Source organism: Thalassophryne amazonica, chromosome 4, assembly GCF_902500255.1.
Source record: "Thalassophryne amazonica chromosome 4, fThaAma1.1, whole genome shotgun sequence".
NCBI classification, from domain to species: domain Eukaryota; kingdom Metazoa; phylum Chordata; class Actinopteri; order Batrachoidiformes; family Batrachoididae; genus Thalassophryne; species Thalassophryne amazonica.
In genome coordinates, this window is record NC_047106.1 from 87,187,528 (window position 1) to 87,209,112 (window position 21,585).

At 42.0% G+C, this 21,585-nt stretch overlaps 1 protein-coding gene across 1 annotated transcript in view; it reads right to left on the minus strand.

Annotated features, from left to right (window-relative positions):
• Positions 1 to 723: 723 nt before the first annotated feature.
• The window catches only part of si:ch211-137a8.2 (uncharacterized protein LOC777613 homolog), a 207,136-nt gene continuing 186,274 nt past the window's right edge, over positions 724 to 21,585 (minus strand). The window contains exons 13-14 of the mRNA XM_034168786.1: positions 5,436 to 5,557; positions 724 to 1,010 (exon numbers count right to left, since the gene is read on the minus strand). Of these exons, the coding sequence (XP_034024677.1) occupies positions 724 to 1,010; positions 5,436 to 5,557 (409 nt within the window). The remainder of the gene's footprint in view (positions 1,011 to 5,435; positions 5,558 to 21,585) is intronic.

Genomic DNA, 21,585 nt, shown 5'->3' on the forward strand with positions numbered 1-21,585 from the left:
GGGACTCCCGTGAGATCCGGATTGGAACCCTACAGGGTGCAGAAAGATTTATGTAGACACACATTATTACATGCCAGGCTCCAAGAAATGATCTCACACTTAACCCAATCGAAGTTGGGCCCATGACATCGTAACCAGGGGTGCCCCAGTATGATTGGGTGAGTCATATTATCCATTACATGAAAACTGATGGATTCTGAGTGTATGTGGGAGATAATCATTTTAACTGAGTAATTTGGCCCAAAACATGACCATCCACGGCACGTACCACCAGAGGGCATGAGAGCTTATACAGCTTAAGGTGAAGGGACCTGGCAAGAGAGGACAAAATCAAATTGGCATCAGAACCAGAATCAACAAAAGTCAATATGGCTATAATGGAGTGGTCAGATATTAAATTGGCTGGAATAATATTTTGAGTTGAAACAGAGGAGATGGAATGAACCGACTAAAGCAATCACTCACCCGCACTTCTGATCTTGGCTGCAGGGTGGCATCCCTGGTTTGACAATTGGATATCAAGTGACCTGACTGTCCAGAGTAATAGCAAAGTCCGCCCTCACGGTGGCACTGTCGTTCCGCTGGTGACAGGTGTGTGTGTCCCAACTGCATGGGTTCCTCTGAGCTGTGTGGAGGAGGGTCGGGCCGAGCGTGAGTGGAGGAGGAAAGACGGCTTGGAAGCGTGTTGGTTTGATGATCCGGATAGTGACTCCCACGGCAATGTCAGTCCCGCAGATGACGATCCGTGTGGATGGCCAGTGCTATCAGACCATCCAAATCGTCTGGCAAGTTGACAGCTATGAGTTGGTCCTGAATGTTGGCGGACAGACCCTGGAAGAAGACATCAAGAAAAGCCGCCGGGTTCCACTCACTTTTAGCTGCAAGAATGCGGAAGTCTGTGGTGTAATCAGTGACCCGGCGGCTGCCCTGCTTCAGCCTCATGAGCGAGCACACTGCCTCACGCCCTGGAGCCGTGTGCTGGAAAACTTGTTCAAGAGCAGTGGTGAACGCTGGGAGAGAAGCACAAGCAGGTGACTGACGACCCCACTCAGCAGTGGCCCAGACTGCCGCTCGACTTGGCTGACGTGAAAGTCAGATCGCCCGCTGCGTGTTCTGATCTGACGATCCGTTTCAGCCTGTGGGTAGGTTGTCAATGGGCTGCAGCGAGGGAGTGCGTGAAGGCTGCAACCCACAGCCTATATCGCCACAGCGATATGTTTTTATCTATGTCCACGTGATGACAGCAAACAGACACACATGCGCCACAGTGGGCAGTTGTTAGTCCATGTCCGTCCAAACACAGTACATGTGGTTCAGCTGGGATGTCCAGATTGACAGATCTCCACAGCCGCTTCAGTGGGCGGACACACCTCCTGTCAGTTTAGTGTACAGACCAAAGCCACACTCGTGGGGAACTTATGGTGCACTGGCATGAGCATGCCTGAGACTCGCGCAATAGCACAAACGTAGACATGACAATCCCACCTGCTGTGTTCACAGCTGGACGCCATTCTTTGTTGTACCGGCTGCCACGCGCTATGCGTTGGACGCTGCATATATAAAATTATTATTTCGTAGTGGATTAATCATTTTTTTCTGCAAATTGGCCGTTGAAAATGGCTCTAATCACTTCCTGAATCACAGAGGAGGCTGCAGCCAGAACCGTTCGCGTGCCTAACAACCTGCAGAAAGCATTACGAGTCATCTAAAAAGGTAATTATTTGTCTTGTTTACATTGTCATGGCTTGATAAAACAGTTGCGTGTTCTTTCCTTCTTGTCTGCAGCCGTTAAAGTATGTTTATAACAGATTTAAGTTCTTGTTATAATCCTTCAGACGAGCTGTGCTCTGATGCGATCCGCTAACGTCACCACTCACTCTGTTCACTTTTTGTTTACTCCACTTGACGAGCTGCACGTCGTGTTGGAGATTAGATTGCGTCACGTAGCACAACGTTTGTGCGTGAAAGATTTTTTGAACATTTCAAAGTTCTCTGTGTGCAGTAGCATGCACCAGCGCCCCTCTGGCATCCTGTCTGCATCCCTTAAAGACGGGTTTACTCTCCAGCACAACACATCATGACACAGGTCGTGATGTGTCCTGAAGAGAAGGCATGCTTGTGTCGGTGCACCTTTAGACAGATTTTACTGCCAGCATGACAGTGATTGTCTGCGGACTGTTGTCGTGCCAAGAGTGCGAATGGCCACACTTTTTCTAAGTGCCAAACGAGCGGTGTTAGACATCTGTGTGTGTCAGCTGGAATTTGGCCGACACCTGCCGCGAGAGGTATCAATGGGCTCTCACAGCGCACACTCTGTCTTTCAGCCACTGGTGTGCGCAAATAGTTGTAGCAACAGGTGTACGAGGAGTAAGAGGCAGGGACAATTTTACACATTGCTTCATGCACACTTCGACCAATCTTCGCACTATGTATGAAAGGGCCCTTACATGCGGATACCAGAATAGTTTCACAGCAGAGTTCTGAGTTAGCCAGCAGTCATTTGCAGTATCAACAAAACATTTAGGCACATCGCCAGCCAAGCACTCCATCTTGTCTACAATTCCAGTGTTACTGTCTTGTTCTATTGTACATTTCATCTCATATCTGCCCACATACTGGGCATCATATTTCTCCCCACAGCTGTGAGCCTAACTCTGTTTATTACCCAAGAGTAATTCGAAGGGTAGAGCAGACATAAAAAACCCTTCTTTTTTGTTATGTGTTGCAGGCCTTAAATGCAGGAATGGATTAACAAACAAAATGAAGCTGTCTAGAGAAAACATGAACTATTTTGGGTTCATACGGTCTACAATGAAACAGAAGTCAAAGTAAATGTAAGGATCACTCTGGTTTTTTTCCCCACATTTTCCATATCACCCCAACATTTTCTGATTTGGGCTTGTAAAAGAGAATCAGGCCTACTCTGACAAAAATAATATATATGAGTATGTATGCATATTTCGACAGTTTAAGTCATTCTGCAGAATGATTTATAAATGAGACCCTCGTCACGACTTAAAGAATGTACCCCCCCTTTTTGTCTCCTCCCAATTTCTTAGATTGTTTTAGTGTTTGGAGTTATGTGTTTGTTTTATGAGTTTAGCTTGGCTTTTTTCGGGGGGGGGGGGGGGGGGGGCACATGTGTTTCAACATCAAATGCATTTTTTTCCTTGAGTAATGCCTACCCATGCACTAAATTTCAAATAAATCTCTTCATGCATTTTTGAGAAATCATGCTGATAAACAAGCAGAGGAACAAACCAATAAATGCAAGTGAAAGTACAAACTGCTGGGTGGAAGTAATAAACCACAGCTTTTAAGTTCACATAAGCAGTCGCTGCTACTGCGGGATTTAAATTAAATCAATGAACTTATTCTGAGGAAGTCAGTATTACCTCGCCGTGCTCTGGCGGGTGGATATTATAATCACTTCTGTGTGTCTGGTTGGATGACTGAGAAAATAGATTAATGTGAAAACACTGTGGTGTGGTCGTCTTCTGAGATCAGCTGGCACCTCTAGATTTTGGAGTCACGGAAAGTATTCTGAACTCTCAAAAGGTTTAACTTTAGGATATGCCTAATCTCAACGTTATGAAAAAAGGTGAGAGAATGCACATTGTGTTAGTAATGTGTGCAAATCTGCATGAAATGATGAGCATCAAATGGTTCTTTTCAGTGCTGATCAGTAGAAATGTGTGTGTCCATTGATGTCATGCTCATCAAGTAACACGCTGTGATGTTCCCTTCTGGGATGAAATCACAAGCATTCCTCCGAGAAGCAGCCTGCGATGTCTGACTGCTCAGACTTTCCATTCAAGCCACATCATCAACAAACTGTTGAAAACAGTTATTATTAATGTGAATTTCAGCAGGACATGAGTTCAAGCTGCATGAGCTGCATTCTAGTTTGGGTTTAGAAAAAACACTGAGAAATCACAAACTAATGGAGAGATTTGTGAGAAATGGATACAACAGAATCTTCCACTGTACGATCCACAGAGATTTCATAAATACAAACAAACACAAGGTCTGTTAGAAAAGTATCCGACCTTTTTATTTTTTTCAAAAACCATATGGATTTGAATCACGTGTGATTGCATCAGCCAAGCTTGAACCTTTGTATGCATGCGTGAGTTTTTTCACGCCTGTCAGTTGCGTCATTCGCCTGTGAGCAGGCTTTGTGTGAGCACTAGTCCACCCTCTCGTCGTTTTTTTTTATTGCAAATAAATGTCTGAACGATTTGGAGCTTTGCTGCATCAGTTTTTTTCCAGAAACTGTGAGAGACCTCCAGGTGGACACCGTTCGGAAAATTAATATGGCTTTCAGGGACGATTTTGAAGGGATTACACAGATTAAGGAGTGTTACTGCCGCTTTAAGGACGGCCCACAGTGTCTGAGAGCGCGCCGCGCTCCGAGCGCCGATCGACAGGCTCACACCCCGCTGAAACAACCAGATCATTTCCAACGTGAAGACATCGTCTGACTTTCACAAAAAGGCAGGAGACGTGGACATCAGCACTTTTTCGGCACATTCCACTGTTACAGGAGTTTTTTTCATGGAAAGAAAAGCAGAGGATTGCGCCACCGTGCCGTTCATGGCGCGGGACAAAACCACCTCCGTGTTGGTCTCACAGGACGACGCAACCGACAGGCGTGAAAAAACTCACGCATGCGCACGAAGGTTCAAGCTTGGCTGATGCAATCACACGATTCAAATCCATATAGTTTTTGAAAAAAATAAAAAGGTCGGATACTTTTCTAACAGACCTTGTATATTAAATTCCCAAACATGACAGCTTCAAAGCTGAAATGTGAGTGTAATCTGTTACGTTTCATTCCTCCCTCGTGTCTTCTACATTGGTCTCAGTCTGGTGGAAAATTTAAAAAAATGTTACCAAGTGCAGTGACATGTACACCAATATCCTGATATGGGCTTTTAGGATAATAAGTTTAAAATATTCTATGCAGAAATCAGGATAAACCTTTATCCTCGTTTTCAGAATTATGCATCATCTATTTGGTTACTGAGATGCTACAGAGCAAGTGGTGTTTGAAAAAAGTCCGTTGTTACCCTACAGTTTGATTAGCTACAAGAGAGTTGCCAAAAAGAGTCAGTTGGCGTTCATCACTTGAATTGAATTCATTTATTGTCATTGCACAAGAAGCACAATGAAATTCAAAAACAACAGCCCTCAAAGACAGTGCAAAGATTAAAGTGCAGTAGATGCACAAAAATAGATAAAAACAATTAGAAAAAGACTGATAAAAACATATTGCACATTAAGTTACTCTGCAGCATTCAGGGCAGCAACAGCTCTAGGATAAAAACTGTTTTTCAGTCTGTTTGTTCTGCTCTTTATTGCCTTGAAACACCTCCCTGAGGGTAAAAGTTCAAAAAGGTGGTGACCGGGATGTTAGGGGTCCCTGATGATACTATGGACTCTCTGAAGGCAGCGGGTCTTGTAGATCTCCTCCAGGAATGGAAGAGAGCAGCCAATCAGTCTCTGGGCAGTGTTTAGAACCCTCTGGAGCTGCTTCCTCTCTGCTGCAGTGCAGCTGGAGAACCACAGCAAAATGCCATGGCTCAGCACGGCATGTGTTCCTGGGGCGTGGGCAGCTTGTGGTTACTTGGCATTATTGTGCAAATTGTTAAGGGCCCCTTCACACATAGGGCAAAGTTTGGATGAAGTGTGCACGGTGCAGGAATCAAGTGCAAACCGTGTTAAATCGTCCCTGCCTCAAATGCCTCATACACCTGTTGTTACAACAATTTCCTCACACCAGTGGCTGAAAGACAGAGTGTGCGCTGTGTGAACCCATCATACCCTCTCACGGCAGGTGTCAGCCAAATTACAGGTGACACGCACGAACATCTAACACAGCTTGCATGGCAATTAGAAAATGTGTGGCCAGACGGATTGTTGGCACAACAACAGACTGCAGACAATCACTGTCCTACTGCTGTGAAATTTAAGTTCCCCACAACTGTGAAGTTGCCGAGATGTGGTGTGCTGTTGGCTCCCCCACAATGTGTGTGTGTGTGTGTGTGTGTCGCACGCTCCCCCGCTCCCCCGCTCTCCCCAACACATGCATGAGTGTGGTTCATGCAACTCCCCCACCCCACCCCACAGGTGAGGCACATCTCATCTGATCAGAGAGTGACACTTTGGCTGTGCGCTGAACGGACGGGGGCATGGCAGTTGTTGACATAGCTGGTCCTGGACATCAGAGCTGCAGAACATGCAACATGTTTTGACAGACACGTGCATGTGTGCACTTGCTGTACTCACATCGAAAACATAAAAACATATATCGCTTGCGACAGGCTGGAGAGCATGCACACTGACAGGTCCAGCTGGACCGGAGTGTCAGTTTATGTGGACACTCAGGCGATCTGAACGTCACGTCTGTCTGACAGGACAGTGAGTGGCGCACTGCAGGACCATATGACAGGCCAACAGTACAACAAATACGCCACTTTCAGTCACATATCAGCAGAAATACACCATAGCAAATGCTGTTTGGTCAGTTATCACAGTGCTTTTCTTCTTTTTTATAGAAAATATGTTTGTCTACTTGTTGATTAGAGCCATTTCACACTCCTGTTACAAGACAGTGATTGTGGCACAGTGGCAAAGTTGCTGTCTGGTAATTAGGATGTACAGGTTCAAATCTTGTGAGTGGTGTTTTTTTTTTTTTTTTTTTACCAGGGTTGTTTAACTGCGGGGTTCTGTATCGCATCCCCCTTTATGTTGTAGCATGAGGAAGAATATAATATGTGTTTTAGGATATTTGAAATTATCACTTGTGGATAATTTTACCTCGAATACTGGGGGCACCACCTATGACTGAATGATATTATAACAAGGTTGTAATATCTATGATTTCAGGGTCAGTAAATAGGAAATATTACTTGCTGGGGGATTTGGGGTTGGGACTTCGGGGGTCGGGGGTTTGCTTGTGGGCTTGCTGTTGGCTCTGTGGGCTTCCGGGGTGTTGGGTCGGTGCTGGACCGCGCTCCCTTTGGCTTCTCCCTTGTGGGGCGTGGGTACGCCTCTGTGCCTTGGGGGGGGGGGGGGGGCAAAAGACTGAAACTGCTTTGACCTGAGTACCCAAAGTACCAAAAGATTGTAAAGTCTTGAGAGTCGTCAAGGGAGCCATCAGGAGAGGCATCCGTCCCATCATTAGGAGGGACAGCTGCCCTGTCATTAGGAGGGTGCTAACTAGAGCACAATAGGTGCTAATTGGAGCTATTGTTTAGTCACTAGCCTATAGCAGACTGCCGCTCGGTCGGAGGGGTCTGGTTAGGTTTAAAACTCCAGCTTTTGTGGCTTCTGTTTATCCTTCTCTACAAGAGTCAAGACAGAAGTCAGACTACCAGAGCAAGAATTTTAGCAGAGGAAGCTTCTGCAATTTGAAGCAAAATGTCCTCGCATCAAGCAACCCAGTCCAGCCGAAGATTCAAGCTTCTCTACTATGGAAACCACCTGGACAACTGAGAACCTACACAGAAACATGTTTAAGATATTTATTTAACTCAGGCAGGAGTTAAATAACAGGACATTTCACAGTAAGCACTCTGAGGATGATGAATTTCAATGAGCAATTATTGTATGACCGTTTCGTTGGTTACCAGGGATGCTTTCCGTTGTTAGGCTGTGACTTGCGGTGGCAGTTCAAATCGCTGTTGACATCTCAGCTGACCTGGATGTTTTTATCTGTGCAGCACTTGTAGTCTGGGATTGTCAGAGTAAAGGCTTGAGTGTCTTTATTTTTCTGTTCGCCAAAACAAAAATTCATCTTTCGTCGTTGTGTTCGGAAGCGGAATCAAATCACAAAACTTAATACAAAAATAGTTGACTTTGTAAGAAAAATGTTTGCAAGATGAATTTGGAGTTCAAGAAGAAAAAGGTTTTAATTTGAAAAATCGCAAAAGGAAGGTAAATGCGCCTGCGCGTTTAACTTTACAAAAGTTGAGCAACTGTTATTGGTAGGAAAAAGGAAAAAGTAATTTCTTGTTGGCGCACACAAACAAGATATGAGTTTACACAACACGTGGTTGCAGACAAAGGGTCATAAAAAATTCAGATGGCTAGGCAGCATCTCGAGACCCAAGAAGAGAGAACTGGAGGAAGAGAGAAGTGGAAGCGCAAAAAAGTGGAAGAGAGGAATTCCCCGGGGGCACCTGCTTTTAAAGGGTTAAAAACTCCACCCCCAAGAATTCTGGGTACTGTAGTTTTCTTCTTTGTTCCTTTGTCTAGTTTTATAATAAATCAGAGTCTGTTATTCTTAAATTCCCACTTACAAACCAAGCAAGTCCTGTATTGCAAAACTCTAGTAAACAATGTCCTTAGAACTACCACCACACGATTATATATGAAAAAAGCACATTGGATAAACTTTCTACAATCTATGATCAGAGCACAAAATACCAGATATATCAATTTAATGTGTGAGGTTAAACAATCACATTTGTTTCCTTTTCCTCTTTTTTCCTTCTGGTTAAAAAAGCAATGCACACCTTTTTAAAGGTGGTTAAACTTTATAATACTGTAAAAGTTAGTTACCTGCCCTTCCCCAATTTGTCCAACAGGGGTCACTCTTGGTTCACCGACTGGGTTTTGGATTTCATTGTAAAATATTATGTCAGTTGTGCATCGGTTTGAACCAGACAAACTGCAGTGTGATTTCCAAGTTGATGGGAGTTCGTCTGTGGTATGGTTTTACTTGAATCTTGTTGTAAGGACATAGAGTTTAGACTTTGGGACAAAGTAGGTCTTTCTGGGGTCTGTGTTTTTTAGGTGAGAAAGGAGTTGTCAACATCTGGTTTCAGGCTGATAAGGGGATTCACAGCTCCCTGAGGAATGCACTTTAGAGGATCTTAAATGTCTTGGTTGGAATGGGTTCCTCTTTGAAGAAATTTTACGACTTTTGCTTAATGCAAACTTAGGAGGTTGTTGAATGCAGGCTCCTCGCTACAATGTATTATTTATATCAACCCAGTGATATTCACTAATTATACAGCTCATATGTATGTATGTTATTTTAATACTGCCCAAAGATCTCAAACCCAATGGGAATGCATTGCACAGTGTGGGAGCCACAACATCCCCCCCCCCCCCCCCCCCCCCCCCCAGGCTAGACAGAAACCCACAGGCTTTGGTCAAAAAACCTCAGAGGCCTACTTGCTACACACAGATGCAAAAGTTCACTAATGCACAGAACAGAGCTGTGAAAGTGATCATCAAAATTGTAAATTGAAGCTTGGGCAGCCATTGTAAATATGACAAAATTGGTATCCCATGAGCCCTCTTTGAAAACCTTGTAAGAAACCTTGCAGCTGCATTTTGGCCAGTTTGTAAGTGATCAAGAGAGGAGTTTTTAGTCATGATGAAATGACTACATGAATGATCACTTCAATTCCAGATTGAGATACAATTTGACTGAGGCAGGCAATGTTTCATAAGTGGAAAGAACAAGTTTGTATAAAACAGGTGATGTGTTGATCTAAATTGAGGGCCTAGAATAGGATCAACAAATGATGCCAGAGAGCCAAAGTTCTCAATCACCGAAGGGATGATGTTACCCAGGACACAAATAACTTCAGTTTTGTCTGTATAAAGTGACAGGTAATTATCAGCATGACCATACAACATTAACGCAGTGCAGAACAGAAATTTAACAACATTCTAAGGCTTAGAAAATGAGATATGTAACTAGATGCCATCTACATGGCAATGATACTGACATTCCTTTGAAACTATTTAGAATGTGTCCAACTGGAAGCATAAAATTAAGAAAATAGGCCCTAGGACAGAATCCTGGGGACATAAGACAGAATGGCAGAAGAGGATACAAAGTTGACAACAACAACAGAGAAACTCCACTAAGAGAAATAGTAAAGACACCATGACACTTGCACAAATTTGATCCCCGCACTGGAAGGCCAGTGAGTAAACCAGTCGTAAATTGAGTGAACTGTGTGGGGCTGCGTGCCACTGCGCAAAGAAAATTTTGAAATGTTCAAAATTTCTGCCATGCATTAAATTCGTGACACTTGTGTGAACTACTCATGAAGATTGCACACCCTATTAGAAAACACTGCATGTCACTGCGTGCAGGGCATCTAAACAATTATGACGAGATGTTACATCTGTAATAATCATAGCTTACAGAAGGAATGAAAATGTAACTGTTTACCAATGTTGTGTGGGCCGCTGAAGAGGAGGTACTGCTGGCCCACCACCAGAGGGCGCCCTGCCTGAAGTGCGGGCTTCAGGCATGAGAGGGCGCCAGCGCAACCGGGAGTGGCAGCTGTCATTCATCATCAGCACCAGCTGTCACTCATCATCACCAACCACATCACCATAAAGGCCGGGCAGCATCTTCGCCTCGCTGCCGAGAAATCGTTCTACCTAACAGGCAAACTACTCAGCCTGAACCAACACATCAGTAGTAACGTCTTTTGCTTCTGTGTGTAATAGTACTGTTGCAGACGTACCTGTTTGTCCAGAATAGTCGTGTGTGGGGAGTTGGCGTACTCCGCTCCTCGGTTGGAGGCGACGAACACACCGACAGGATCTGCACGTAACTCTGTAAAACTGTGATTAAGAGGTGGAGGTGTTTCCCACCCGTTTCTGACTGTTTGCTGGGTGTGCACGCACCCACCATCACCTGTCTGTTTTTTCTGCCAGCAGTACCAGATCTGACAGCCGGAGGCAGTGGCCACCTGGGGACTCAGCGCTTGGTGGCTCTGGAGTGCTCCAGATCCATTGGCAGTGGAAGACTTGTGGAATCCGGCTCTTCTCTGGACAGGCGTCTTCTATCCTCGAGCCTGCCCACACGTCACCGTGAATTATTGACTGCTATTCTAAATTGTGTTGTCTGTTGTTCTGTTGTGCACATTCACAACATTAAATTGTTGTATTTTGGCTTATTCCATTGTCCGTTCATTTACGCCCCCTGTTGTGGGTCCGTGTACCTACACTTTCACAACAACCAATCCATTACAATATATATTCTAAAAATATTACCATTGAGACAAAATTCCAATGCATTCTCCACCACACGATGCGCACGAGACAACCTGCAGCTGCAGATAATTTCTCTGTGATTGTGGGAGAGATGAGACAATGGTTTCATCAGCCAAGTTCTGAGCACAAATGCATCATCGGCTATGAAAATCATTATTTTATATAATGTGGCGTCAAGCAGGACAAAGTATGGCATCAAGCGGGACAAAGTGGAACGCATTGGCATGATGAATTGCACGGCAGTGCAGGGATCAAATTTGTGCAAGTGTCAAGGTACCTTAAGAACACCACACAGAGGTCCCCACCCATGTCCTAAGTTTCTCAGTTAGGATGGTCAACTGTGTTAAAAGCTGCAGATCTAAAAATACCAGAAGAGTCACCAACATCACTATGCACTGGAAGAGCTGTTTGAGTAGAGTGATCATGTAGCCATTATCTGACTTGCCTAAAGGGTAAAGGGGGCCCCCATACTCTTCAACTGAACATCAGGTTGGACTAGTTAGAGATGCACATATGCAGGGCAACAGCTTGAGGTAGTGTGGCCAGTTCCTTTCCTCAACTATTAATCAGGCACCATTTTACTGCTGGGTGGCCAGCGGGGGGGGGGGGGGGGGGGGGGGGGGGCTTGTGGTCTCTGATAATGGAGGGACTGTGTACCCAAATGGCCTTAATTTCTTAAGGGCTAATGCACTATGTTTTTTTTTTTAACTTTTGAATTCAAACTGAAAGTCCACACTACAAGCAGATATTTCATTTCAACTCCATTGTGGTGGTGTGTTTTCGCTCTCTCTGTCTCAGAGGGTGAAGTTGTTCACCAGCTGATTCCATGATCACCACAAAATTATTTTCCCTCTAACAGAATCTGATGCCTCTTCATGCTCCTGGGAAACAACCATGGCCATTCATTTGTCCGTCACCTCCGGATGTTCTCATCTCCACCTCATCACCATCCTGTTTCCATGCACAAGGACACACAAACATGCCTTGTCCATTCAGACACATGCCATCTGTATTGGACAATGAATAGATCTTAAAAGTGAAATGCAAAATAATGAGTAGGAATTACAGTGTGGGATTCTTTTCCCAAAGTAGCTAGCAAAGATGGGGAATTTTTCTTTTTAAGAGTGGAAACCTTTTTCCAATACTACTGTAAACCAGAGAATCTTGCAGTGCATCTGGGAATTACAGCCTTATTCCAAAATGGAGTAAATTCATTTTTTTCCCCTAAAAAGTCTCCTCACAGAGCCCCATAATGACAACATAAAAAGTTTTATTTTTTATTTTTGCTACTTTATTAAAAAATAAAAAACTAAAATCACGTTACGTAAGTATTCACACCCTTTACTTTGTTGATGCACCTTTGGCAGCAATTACAGCCTCAAGTCTTCTTGAATATGACACCATAAGCTTACCTCACCTTTCTTTGGGCAGTTTTGCCCATTCCTCTTTGCAGGACTTCTCAAACTCCATCAGGTTGGACGTATGTGTGCACAGCCATTTTCAAATCTCTCCAGAAATGTTCAGTTGGATTCAGCTCTGCCATACAGGCCTGATTGGTGGATTGCTGTAGAGATGGTTGTCCTTCTGGAAGGTTCTCCTCTCTCCATAGAGGAATGCTCGAGCTCTGAGAGTGACCATCGGGTTCTTGGTCACCTTCCTGATTAAGGCTCTTCTCTTCTCCCTCGATCGCTCAGTTTAGACAGGTGGCCAGCTCTAGGAAGAGTCCTGGTGGATCTGAACTTCTATTTACGAATGATGGAGGCCACTGTGCTCACTAGGACCTTCAAAGCAGCAGTAATGTTTCTGTACCCTTCCCCAGATTTGTGCCTTGAGGCAATCCTGTCTCTGAGGTTTCCAGACAATTCCTTTGACCTCATGCTTGGTTTGTACTCTGACATGCACTGTCAACTATGGGATCTTATATGTAGACAGGTGTGTTTCTTTCCAAATCATGTCCAATCAACTGAATTTACCCCAGGTGGACTCCAATTAAGCTGTAGAAACATCTCAAGGATGATCAGTGGAAACAGGATGCGCATGAGCTCAATTTTAAGCTTCATGGCAAAGGCTGTGAATACTGATGTACATGTGATTTCTTAAGTTTCTAAAAAAAAAAAAAAAACCCACTTTTTCTCACATTGTAGTTTTTGTTTATTGTGTAGAATTTTGAGGGACAAATAATTTCAGCCATTTTGGGATAAGACTAACATAAAATGTAGAAAAAGTGAAGCGCTGTGAATACTTACTGGATGCACCGTATGTAATATACAAATAATGAATGTTTATGAGTTCAATGGTACGAATATTTCATGAGGTGAAAGCTGGAACATACCATTCAACGAGGCGAAGAAACAACAGAAAAGGGACTTACATTTTGGTGTTCCACTGTGACGTGTAGTCCAGTGATGCTGTGCACTGACTTCAGACTTCCATTAAAAAAAGAAAAAAAAAAAGACTGTGTAGTTCTTCAGTCCAGCCAAAAATCACATCAGCGTTTCATGTTAGCAGCTTTTCATGCATCTAGACGGTTTACAGCAGAGTGGATTTTGTGTGTGTGTGTAGCAGCGTCAGTTAACTCAATCAAATCATCATGTTGCTGTCCCGTGCGCACGCACATGGAACTGGCTCGGTTGAGCTGTGTACCTCCTCAGTGTAGTGAAAAAAAAAAGTCACGTCAGAAATGAGTCCAGGTTTTCTTTCTCCCCGCTAACAGACAGCACAGTGGATTTGTTGTGTGTGTGTGTGTGTATATCTTACAAGAATTACCACTGTGAGTTAGCTCAAATTATGTCTCAGGAGAGTCGTGCCCCCCCGCACACACACGCAACCTGGTCAGCTCTTGGGCGTGCGTGAACAACAAAAATAAGACTGTATATGTCCTCAGTACAGCAAAAAAAAAAAAAGAAAAAAAATCATCACGTCAGAAATGAGTCCAGCTTTTGTTCTCTCTTCCTGCTAACAACCTCCAAGCAGCAGTGGATTGGTTTTTGTGTGGGCGTGCGCACTTGCATGTGCACGTGAGAGTGCAATGGTAACAAACGTATGGAACCAAATTTGCACTCTAAATGGAACCAAGCTGAACTCTGAATGCAATGCAACACAAATGGGATGAATTAATCCATGTCATGTGACATACAAAGTACCAATCAAATGACAAGAATCCACTCAGCTGTTATATAATGTCCAATGGGAAGAGTTCCTGACTGCCACAGTCATGCACAGATCGCATGCAACATCCACATTTGGACACATGTCCTCCTCAGTTCTCAGGAATTGCCATCCTGGTCACTCTCAGAGAATCGCAGCGTCTTCAGCTCTGCCTTATGTCTTTTTGTTCGTGCCACCGTCTCTAAGCTGTACAACATAGCTGGTCTCACTACTGCCTTGTAAACTTTTCCCTTCAGTCTAGCTGATGTTCTTTGGTCACAAATTACTCCAGGCACCTTTCTCCACCCACTCCACCCTGCCTGCACTCTGTTTTTCTCCTCTCTACCACAATCTCCACTACTTTAGACAGTTGACTCCAAGTATTTAAACTCATCTACTTTCACTTCTACTCCTTGTAACCACAGTATTCCACTGGACTCAACCTGCTTTCCGCTCTCACTACAGATCACAAGGTCATCTGCAAACATCATAGTCCATGGAGACTCCAGTCTGATCTCATCAGTCAAACTGTCCACCACCTTTGGGAACAAGAAAGGACTCAGAGCTGATCCTTGGTGTAATCCCACCTCTGCCTTCAATGAGTCTGTCATTCACCGCTGTCACACTATCCTTGTACATGTCCTGCACTATTGTCACATACTTCTCTGCCACTCCAGACTTCCTCATGCAATACCACAACTCTTCTCTTGGCACCCTGTCATAAGCTTTCTCTAAATCAACCAACACTCACTCACTCACTCACCTTCAACCACTTACTCCAATTCACAGGGGCTGGAGCCTATCCCAGCACTCATAAGGCATAAGGCAGGGTACACCCTGGACAGGACACAAGTCTATTGCAGGGCCACATATAGACAAACATGTTTACACGTGCACACACCCCAGTTATCAATTTAAAGTGTACATTTCACCTAACATACGTCTTTGTATGTGGGAAGAAGCCGGAGCACCCAGAGGGAACATGCCCACTCCACACACAAAGGCCCCTGGTGGCAAGCATTCCCATGATCTTCTTGCTGTGAGTCTCAAATAAACAGCAATATATATTTAATCACCCGCTGAGCCAATCTAATATTTATCCAGGCAACAGTCATGTGACTGAACAAATCAACACAGTTTAAATTAATGGTGACAACAGAAAACTTGAAATTTCTGAGCAAATTTTATCAGAAATAAATGCAATGGCAGTTTAGATATATGGCGGAATATGATATATGGTGTCATTAGGGAAAGTTTAGAGAAGAGGTCCAAAAGCTAACCAAACAGACTTAAAATCAACCAGTGGTGACAATATACTGAAAAAGTAGAAACAAGGGACCAGCAGATTCAGTAGATTCTCACAAATCCAACAAGACCAAGCATTCATGATATGCACACTCTTAAGGCTATGAAATTGGGCTATTAGTTAAAAAAAAAAAAGTAGAAAAGCGGGTGTTCACAGTAATAGTAGTGTGGTGTTCAGTCAGTGATTTCGTCAATTTTGTGGAACAAACAGGTGTGAATCAGGTGTCCCCTATTTAAGGATGAAACCAGCACCTGTTGAACATGCTTTTCTCTTTGAAAGCCTGAGGAAAATGGGACGTTCAAGACATTGTTCAGAAGAACAGCGTGGAAGAAAACAGAAAACAACCATCAAAATGGATACAAAAATAACCAGAATGGCAAAGGCTCACCCATTGATCAGCTCCAGGATGATCAAAGACAGTCTGGAGTTACCTGTAAGTGCTGTGACAGTTAGAAGATGCCTGTGTGAAGCTAATTTATTTGCAAGAATCTCCCGCAAAGTCCCTCTGTTAAATAAAAGACATGTGCAGAAGAGGTTACAATTTGCCAAAGAACACATCAACTGGCCTAAAGAGAAATGGAGGAATATTTTGTGGACTGATGAGAGTAAAATTGTTCTTTTTGGGTCCAAGGGCCGCAGACAGTTTGTGAGACGACCCCCAAACTCTGAATTCAAGCCACAGTTCATAGTGAAGACAGTGAAGCATGGTGGTGCAAGCATCATGATATGGGCATGTTTCTCCTACTATGGTGTTGGGCCTATATATCGCATACCAGGTATCATGGATCAGTTTGGATATGTCAAAATACTTGAAGAGATCATGTTGCCTTATGCTGAAGAGGACATGCCCTTGAAATGGGTGTTTCAACAAGACAATGACCCCAAGCACACTAGTAAATGAGCAAAATCTTGGTTCCAAACCAACAAAATTAATGCTTCGCAGATGTGAAGAAATCATGAAAAACTGTGGTTATACAACTAAATACTAGTTTAGTGATTCACAGGATTGCTAAAAAAGCAGTTTGAACATAATAGTTTTGAGTTTGTAGTGTCAACAGCAGATGCTACTATTATTGTGAACACCCCCTTTTCTACTTTCATTTTTTTACTAATAGCCCAATTTTATAGCCTTAAGAGTGTGCATATCATGAATGCTTGCTCTTGTTGGATTTGTGAGAATCTACTGGTACCTTGTTTCCCATGTAACAATAAGAAATATACTCAAAACCTGGATTAATCTTTTTAGTCACATAGCACTACTATTATTCTGAACACTACTGTACATCTGAGCATGTGTAAAAGCAGTTGTAACATTTCCAGAGGTTCCACAGGACGACCTGCTGTCCCGTTGGTTCTTGTAATATCCTTCATCAGATCATAAAGTTCAGAGAGTCTGTTTGTCCAGTTTTTTTTACCAGATGCTCAAGCTTCTGTGAATGCCCCTGTGTGTTGTTCCAGCATCTTAAAGAACACATTTTTGGGCGATCTAAGTGGTTTATAGACAAATATACTAAAGTTGAGTGGAATTTCCTGAAACCATGACATCATATTTCGGGTGTGAGGACATCAACTCCACAAACCTCCAAGCTGAGAAAGAGAGCCAGAGTGAGAGTGAGAGAGTGACAGAGAGAGGCAGTTGGTGAGATGAAAACAGAGAGACAGTCAGACAGATGAAGACAGAGACAGACAGAGAGTCAGAGATGAAGAGAGAGAGACAGACAGTCCTGCATTCATTGTTTTATGTCACACTTGCTTTAGCAATGTAAACAAATGTTTCCCATGACAAAAAGCCCTTTTAAAACAGATTTTTTTTTTTTTTTTAAGAAAAAGAGCTTTTTTCGTTCTAGGCTTTTTCTTCAGAAGCTGCCCTTTCTTCTTTCTCCACTTCCAAAGAAATCTGACTAATGAACTGAAGTCAAGTAAACCTAATTTGCCCAATTATCAGATTATTGAAGTGTATGTAAATGATGCGAGAGATCAGATTATTATAGTTATGTCATTATTATGGTCATGTAAATGTGGCCAATGTCACCATCCTTTGCCAGACCCAACTGGAAACATAGTGAAAGACAAAGACCACACACAAGTGACAACCACTTCTATGGACAGTTACTATTTTTAAAGCAAATGTCTTAGGGTTTTTTCATTATTAATTTATTGACTTTCACAATTTACATTTGAATGTCAACACCCAAGATGACTGACAGCCTGATAGATTGCCTGTTAATGCACACAACTGTCTACGCACATTACGCCCTTAATGTTGGCACGTCCAGGGTGAGAGTGAGAGAGAGAGAAATACACACACAAGGAGAATGATTTACCATGATGAACTTAGCCATGTTTACAAAGATAAAGCAGCTGCTAATCCCTGCTAACTAAATGCATTAGCAGTGTCACTGATCACAGTAGCTTCAGACACAGGAACAGATCACAAAACCAAAACCTGCTGTGAAATAACAGGAACATAACGCCAGATCAGAGTTTTGGACTTTAGATTGGTGGAGCTCTTTTATGAATTCAACCTGTCGACAAACACCAACAGCAATAACTGGTGCCCTGAAACAGGATCTAAACAGATTTAGTCTCAGGATTTGGAATATGTGTGTTCTGTTGAAAAAAAAAACTATGAATAACAGGCACTTTTCACCACCTATTCAGTATCTCCCAAATATGCAGTTATTTACACTTTAAACTTCATAATCGCACAGCTTTTCAGAACCGTTTGGAAAGCAGTTCATTCACAAACAAACTTCTGAGTAACAATGCAGGTTTCTCATTAATGTGTCAGTTTTAACTTTGTAGTGCTTCAGAGACGTAAGTGGAGGACAGATACAAAGAAACATAAATCTCACATATGGGACATGATGGACTGGTTTTTAAAGCACATCAATAAAACACTGACACAATCATTCTTTGGAAAAAAAAAGGTTTAAAAAAATTTATTTATCATGAAAATTACAAAAGAATATTTAGTTGACCAGAAATCAACATTAACAATTTTCACCTAAAAAAAAAAAACATTTCATAAAGTGACTGGTCAAATTCCACTTTTCATACATTTTATAATATTTCTCAAACTTGCTACAAATCATCATTATGCAGCCAACTTTTGACAAAGTGATGTTTCTGAAATTTTTGCATATATGTGGTCCTACATGTTCCCCTGAGCTCCAACAGATACTGGATCGACTGAACAAAATATTCTAAATATAGAGCAGATTCATCTTAAGAAAGAAAGACTAACAAGTTGCAAAAAATAAAGTAGTAAAGTAGTTCTATTCTATCCTAAATTATCACTCAGCAGCTCAGTAATAATAATTTATATAATGCCTTCTTTTGTACCTTACTGGACAAAAGGATCAGGGCCCACCCCGGTCAAAGGTCATGCTTTGGTAAACTGCCACACAAAATGAGCTATTTACACGAAGCCAAAGTCAACTTCACAATGGAGCTGAATCAACAGTGTGTCTCTCACAGCTGTGTCATGATCCAAAATACCGGTCCAGGCACTGAGTAGAAATGTTTCAGTCTCAAACATAATGAATAAGGAATTACATTACAAAGGTACTTTGTGTCTGACATTCATTTTCTTTTTACCACAAATATCAAGTTTTTTTGTATTAAACATTGTGCTACAAACTAATCTAAGATCATTTCTTTGAAATTCCATTTCTAAGCTTTAAATATTTTAAGTCAAAGAAAAACATTCAGAATTCTTAAAACTGGTTTGCATTACAAGATGGTCATTTATAATTATCACTGTGATCAGCACTTAAATGGGGAAAAAATGACATTTGGCAATTTAAGACATTTTTCACATTCAGTATGAAGGACTCCATTCAAATATTCAGATGCAACTCAAACAATTTGAACAGTGAAAGTTTTAAAATTTGTTAGCTATTTTTAAAGTGAAAACATACATTGTAGACTTACATATATACTAAAATATCTCAAGCATTTTTTATTTATTTTGTTTTGAAGCCTACGGCTCCAAAACAAATAAACAACACAAAAGAATGTCTGTCTCAAAATATTAAATATTTCAAGTCACTATTTATGCAGTATAAATTCCACGAATCACTTAGTTCAGTAAACACAACCACGGTCACCGGGGAAGACTGCTGACTCGACAGTTGTCCAGAAGAGTCTCAGTCACACTGAAGCCACAGAAGGTCATTGCCAAAAGGGATGATTGTTCAGAGTTGACTAGAAGGGAAAAGTGTGGTTGGAAAAGATGAACAAAAACAAAGATGACCACAAACTTGAGAAGACTGTCAGGCAAAGCTGATTCAAGAACTTGGGAGAGCTTCACAAGGAGTGGACTGAGACTGGAGTCAGTGCAACAAGAACCACCAGGCAGACACGTTTCCAGGAAATAAACTACAAGTGTTGTATTCCTAGAGTCAAGCGCTCCTGAACCAGGGACAAGGTCAGAAGTGTCTTACGTGGGCTAAGGACTAAAAGAACTAGACTGTAGCTCAGTGGATGAAAACCCTCCTTATAGATTAACGTAAATTTATGTAGAAACGGAGGTGTACGAATTATCATAATTTTTAGAAGTTTGATGTTTCTGTATTATAAACCCTTTTTTGGATTGATGTTATGAAGTACTGTAATGCTCTGAGATACACATTTTCCCCTTTTTTGGAACTGTGGGCCATTTTTTTTTAAAAAGAAAGAAACCCAAATGCAAAAAAAAAGAGAAAAGCTTGAGACATTTCTGTTTGTGTGTATTGAGTCTAGAATAGACAAAAGTTTCACTTTTCATGATATTCTAATGTTTGAGCTGCACCTGTACATTTAAGAGCTGCCATTGTGGAACAAGACAATTTCTAGTTCAGAATATTTCATTATTCTGACAGTGGTCAAAACACATACAGCAAAAAGCAGAAAACCATTTTATCAGGTATAATTCAGATACTCGTGTAAGAATAAATATTGAAACAAACAGCTCAGTAAAGCAATGAATTCAGGCCTTTTTACAATAATTACACATTAAATATAAAGCCATGATGTGTACGAAACAAGGGAAGGTTTTATACCCGACTGGAAATCATGATTGACTTAAAGTGGACTTCAGCTCCCATCCACTGCATTTTTAAAACTAAGCTGGCACATAGTGCCAGTATTTTACTAATTTTAAACATCTGTCCATGTAGTCCATGAAAGATTTATCATTTAAAATTTTGATATGGATTTGTTTCCTGATGAATAACTTTTTTCAAATCTAAGAAAATCTTTGAAATTTACACTATAATGTGAACAGCACAGCCAAAAACTAAGACCTACAGGTATGAGTTTTAATTGGGAATAATAGACATTTTGCCACGAGTGGCCAAGACTTACCTGAATGTTTGAAACTTCATAAACATTTGTTTCAAATATTGTTACTTGACTAGTTTTCTGCAGTTTCAAGAAAACTGTACAAATAAGCAAAGTATTGTTTAATCACAGCTCGATGCTGCATGTACGAGTTCCCATCTGACCCCCAGTTCTGTGAGAGCCACTAGTCTGAGCCACTACACACTGCCTCAGACAGCTACCGAAATAAATTGATGACATTGTTGTGTATTTAAGTGAAGTTAGGTTTTTTTTGGCTTTAAAAGTACTTGCCATTACATCCTCAAAAATAAATGTGCAAAAAGACGATCTTCCAAACCCATTCTATCCTACATTCTCTGGCAATATTTTCTTTAATGCTTAAGTGTTTCAGTTGGAGTCAGAGCCAAACACAAAATCAAATTCTTGACTCTACTATAATTGGAAGCATCTCTTAAGCCGCGTTCACACCGGGCGCAACGCAACACCACAAATTCGCGTCCGTCGTCACCGGTGTGTCACTCTGCTTTCGCTGCAAAAATTCGCCCCAGTGCGTCATCAAATAGGAGGAGCTTCCATTCCGCTCCCCAGCTCCGGTTGTCAGTCAACATGGCAGACCTTGATCACTTCCTGTTCCGGAGCACAGCGGTGTTTTTCTGTATCTGTTAGCTGTTTAATCTGCGCAGTTAGATTGATCTAGTTATCTAGATTACGATTTGTTTCCCAGTGTAATCTTTACATGCCTTAACTAAAGCACTCCTTCTGCTGAATCACCT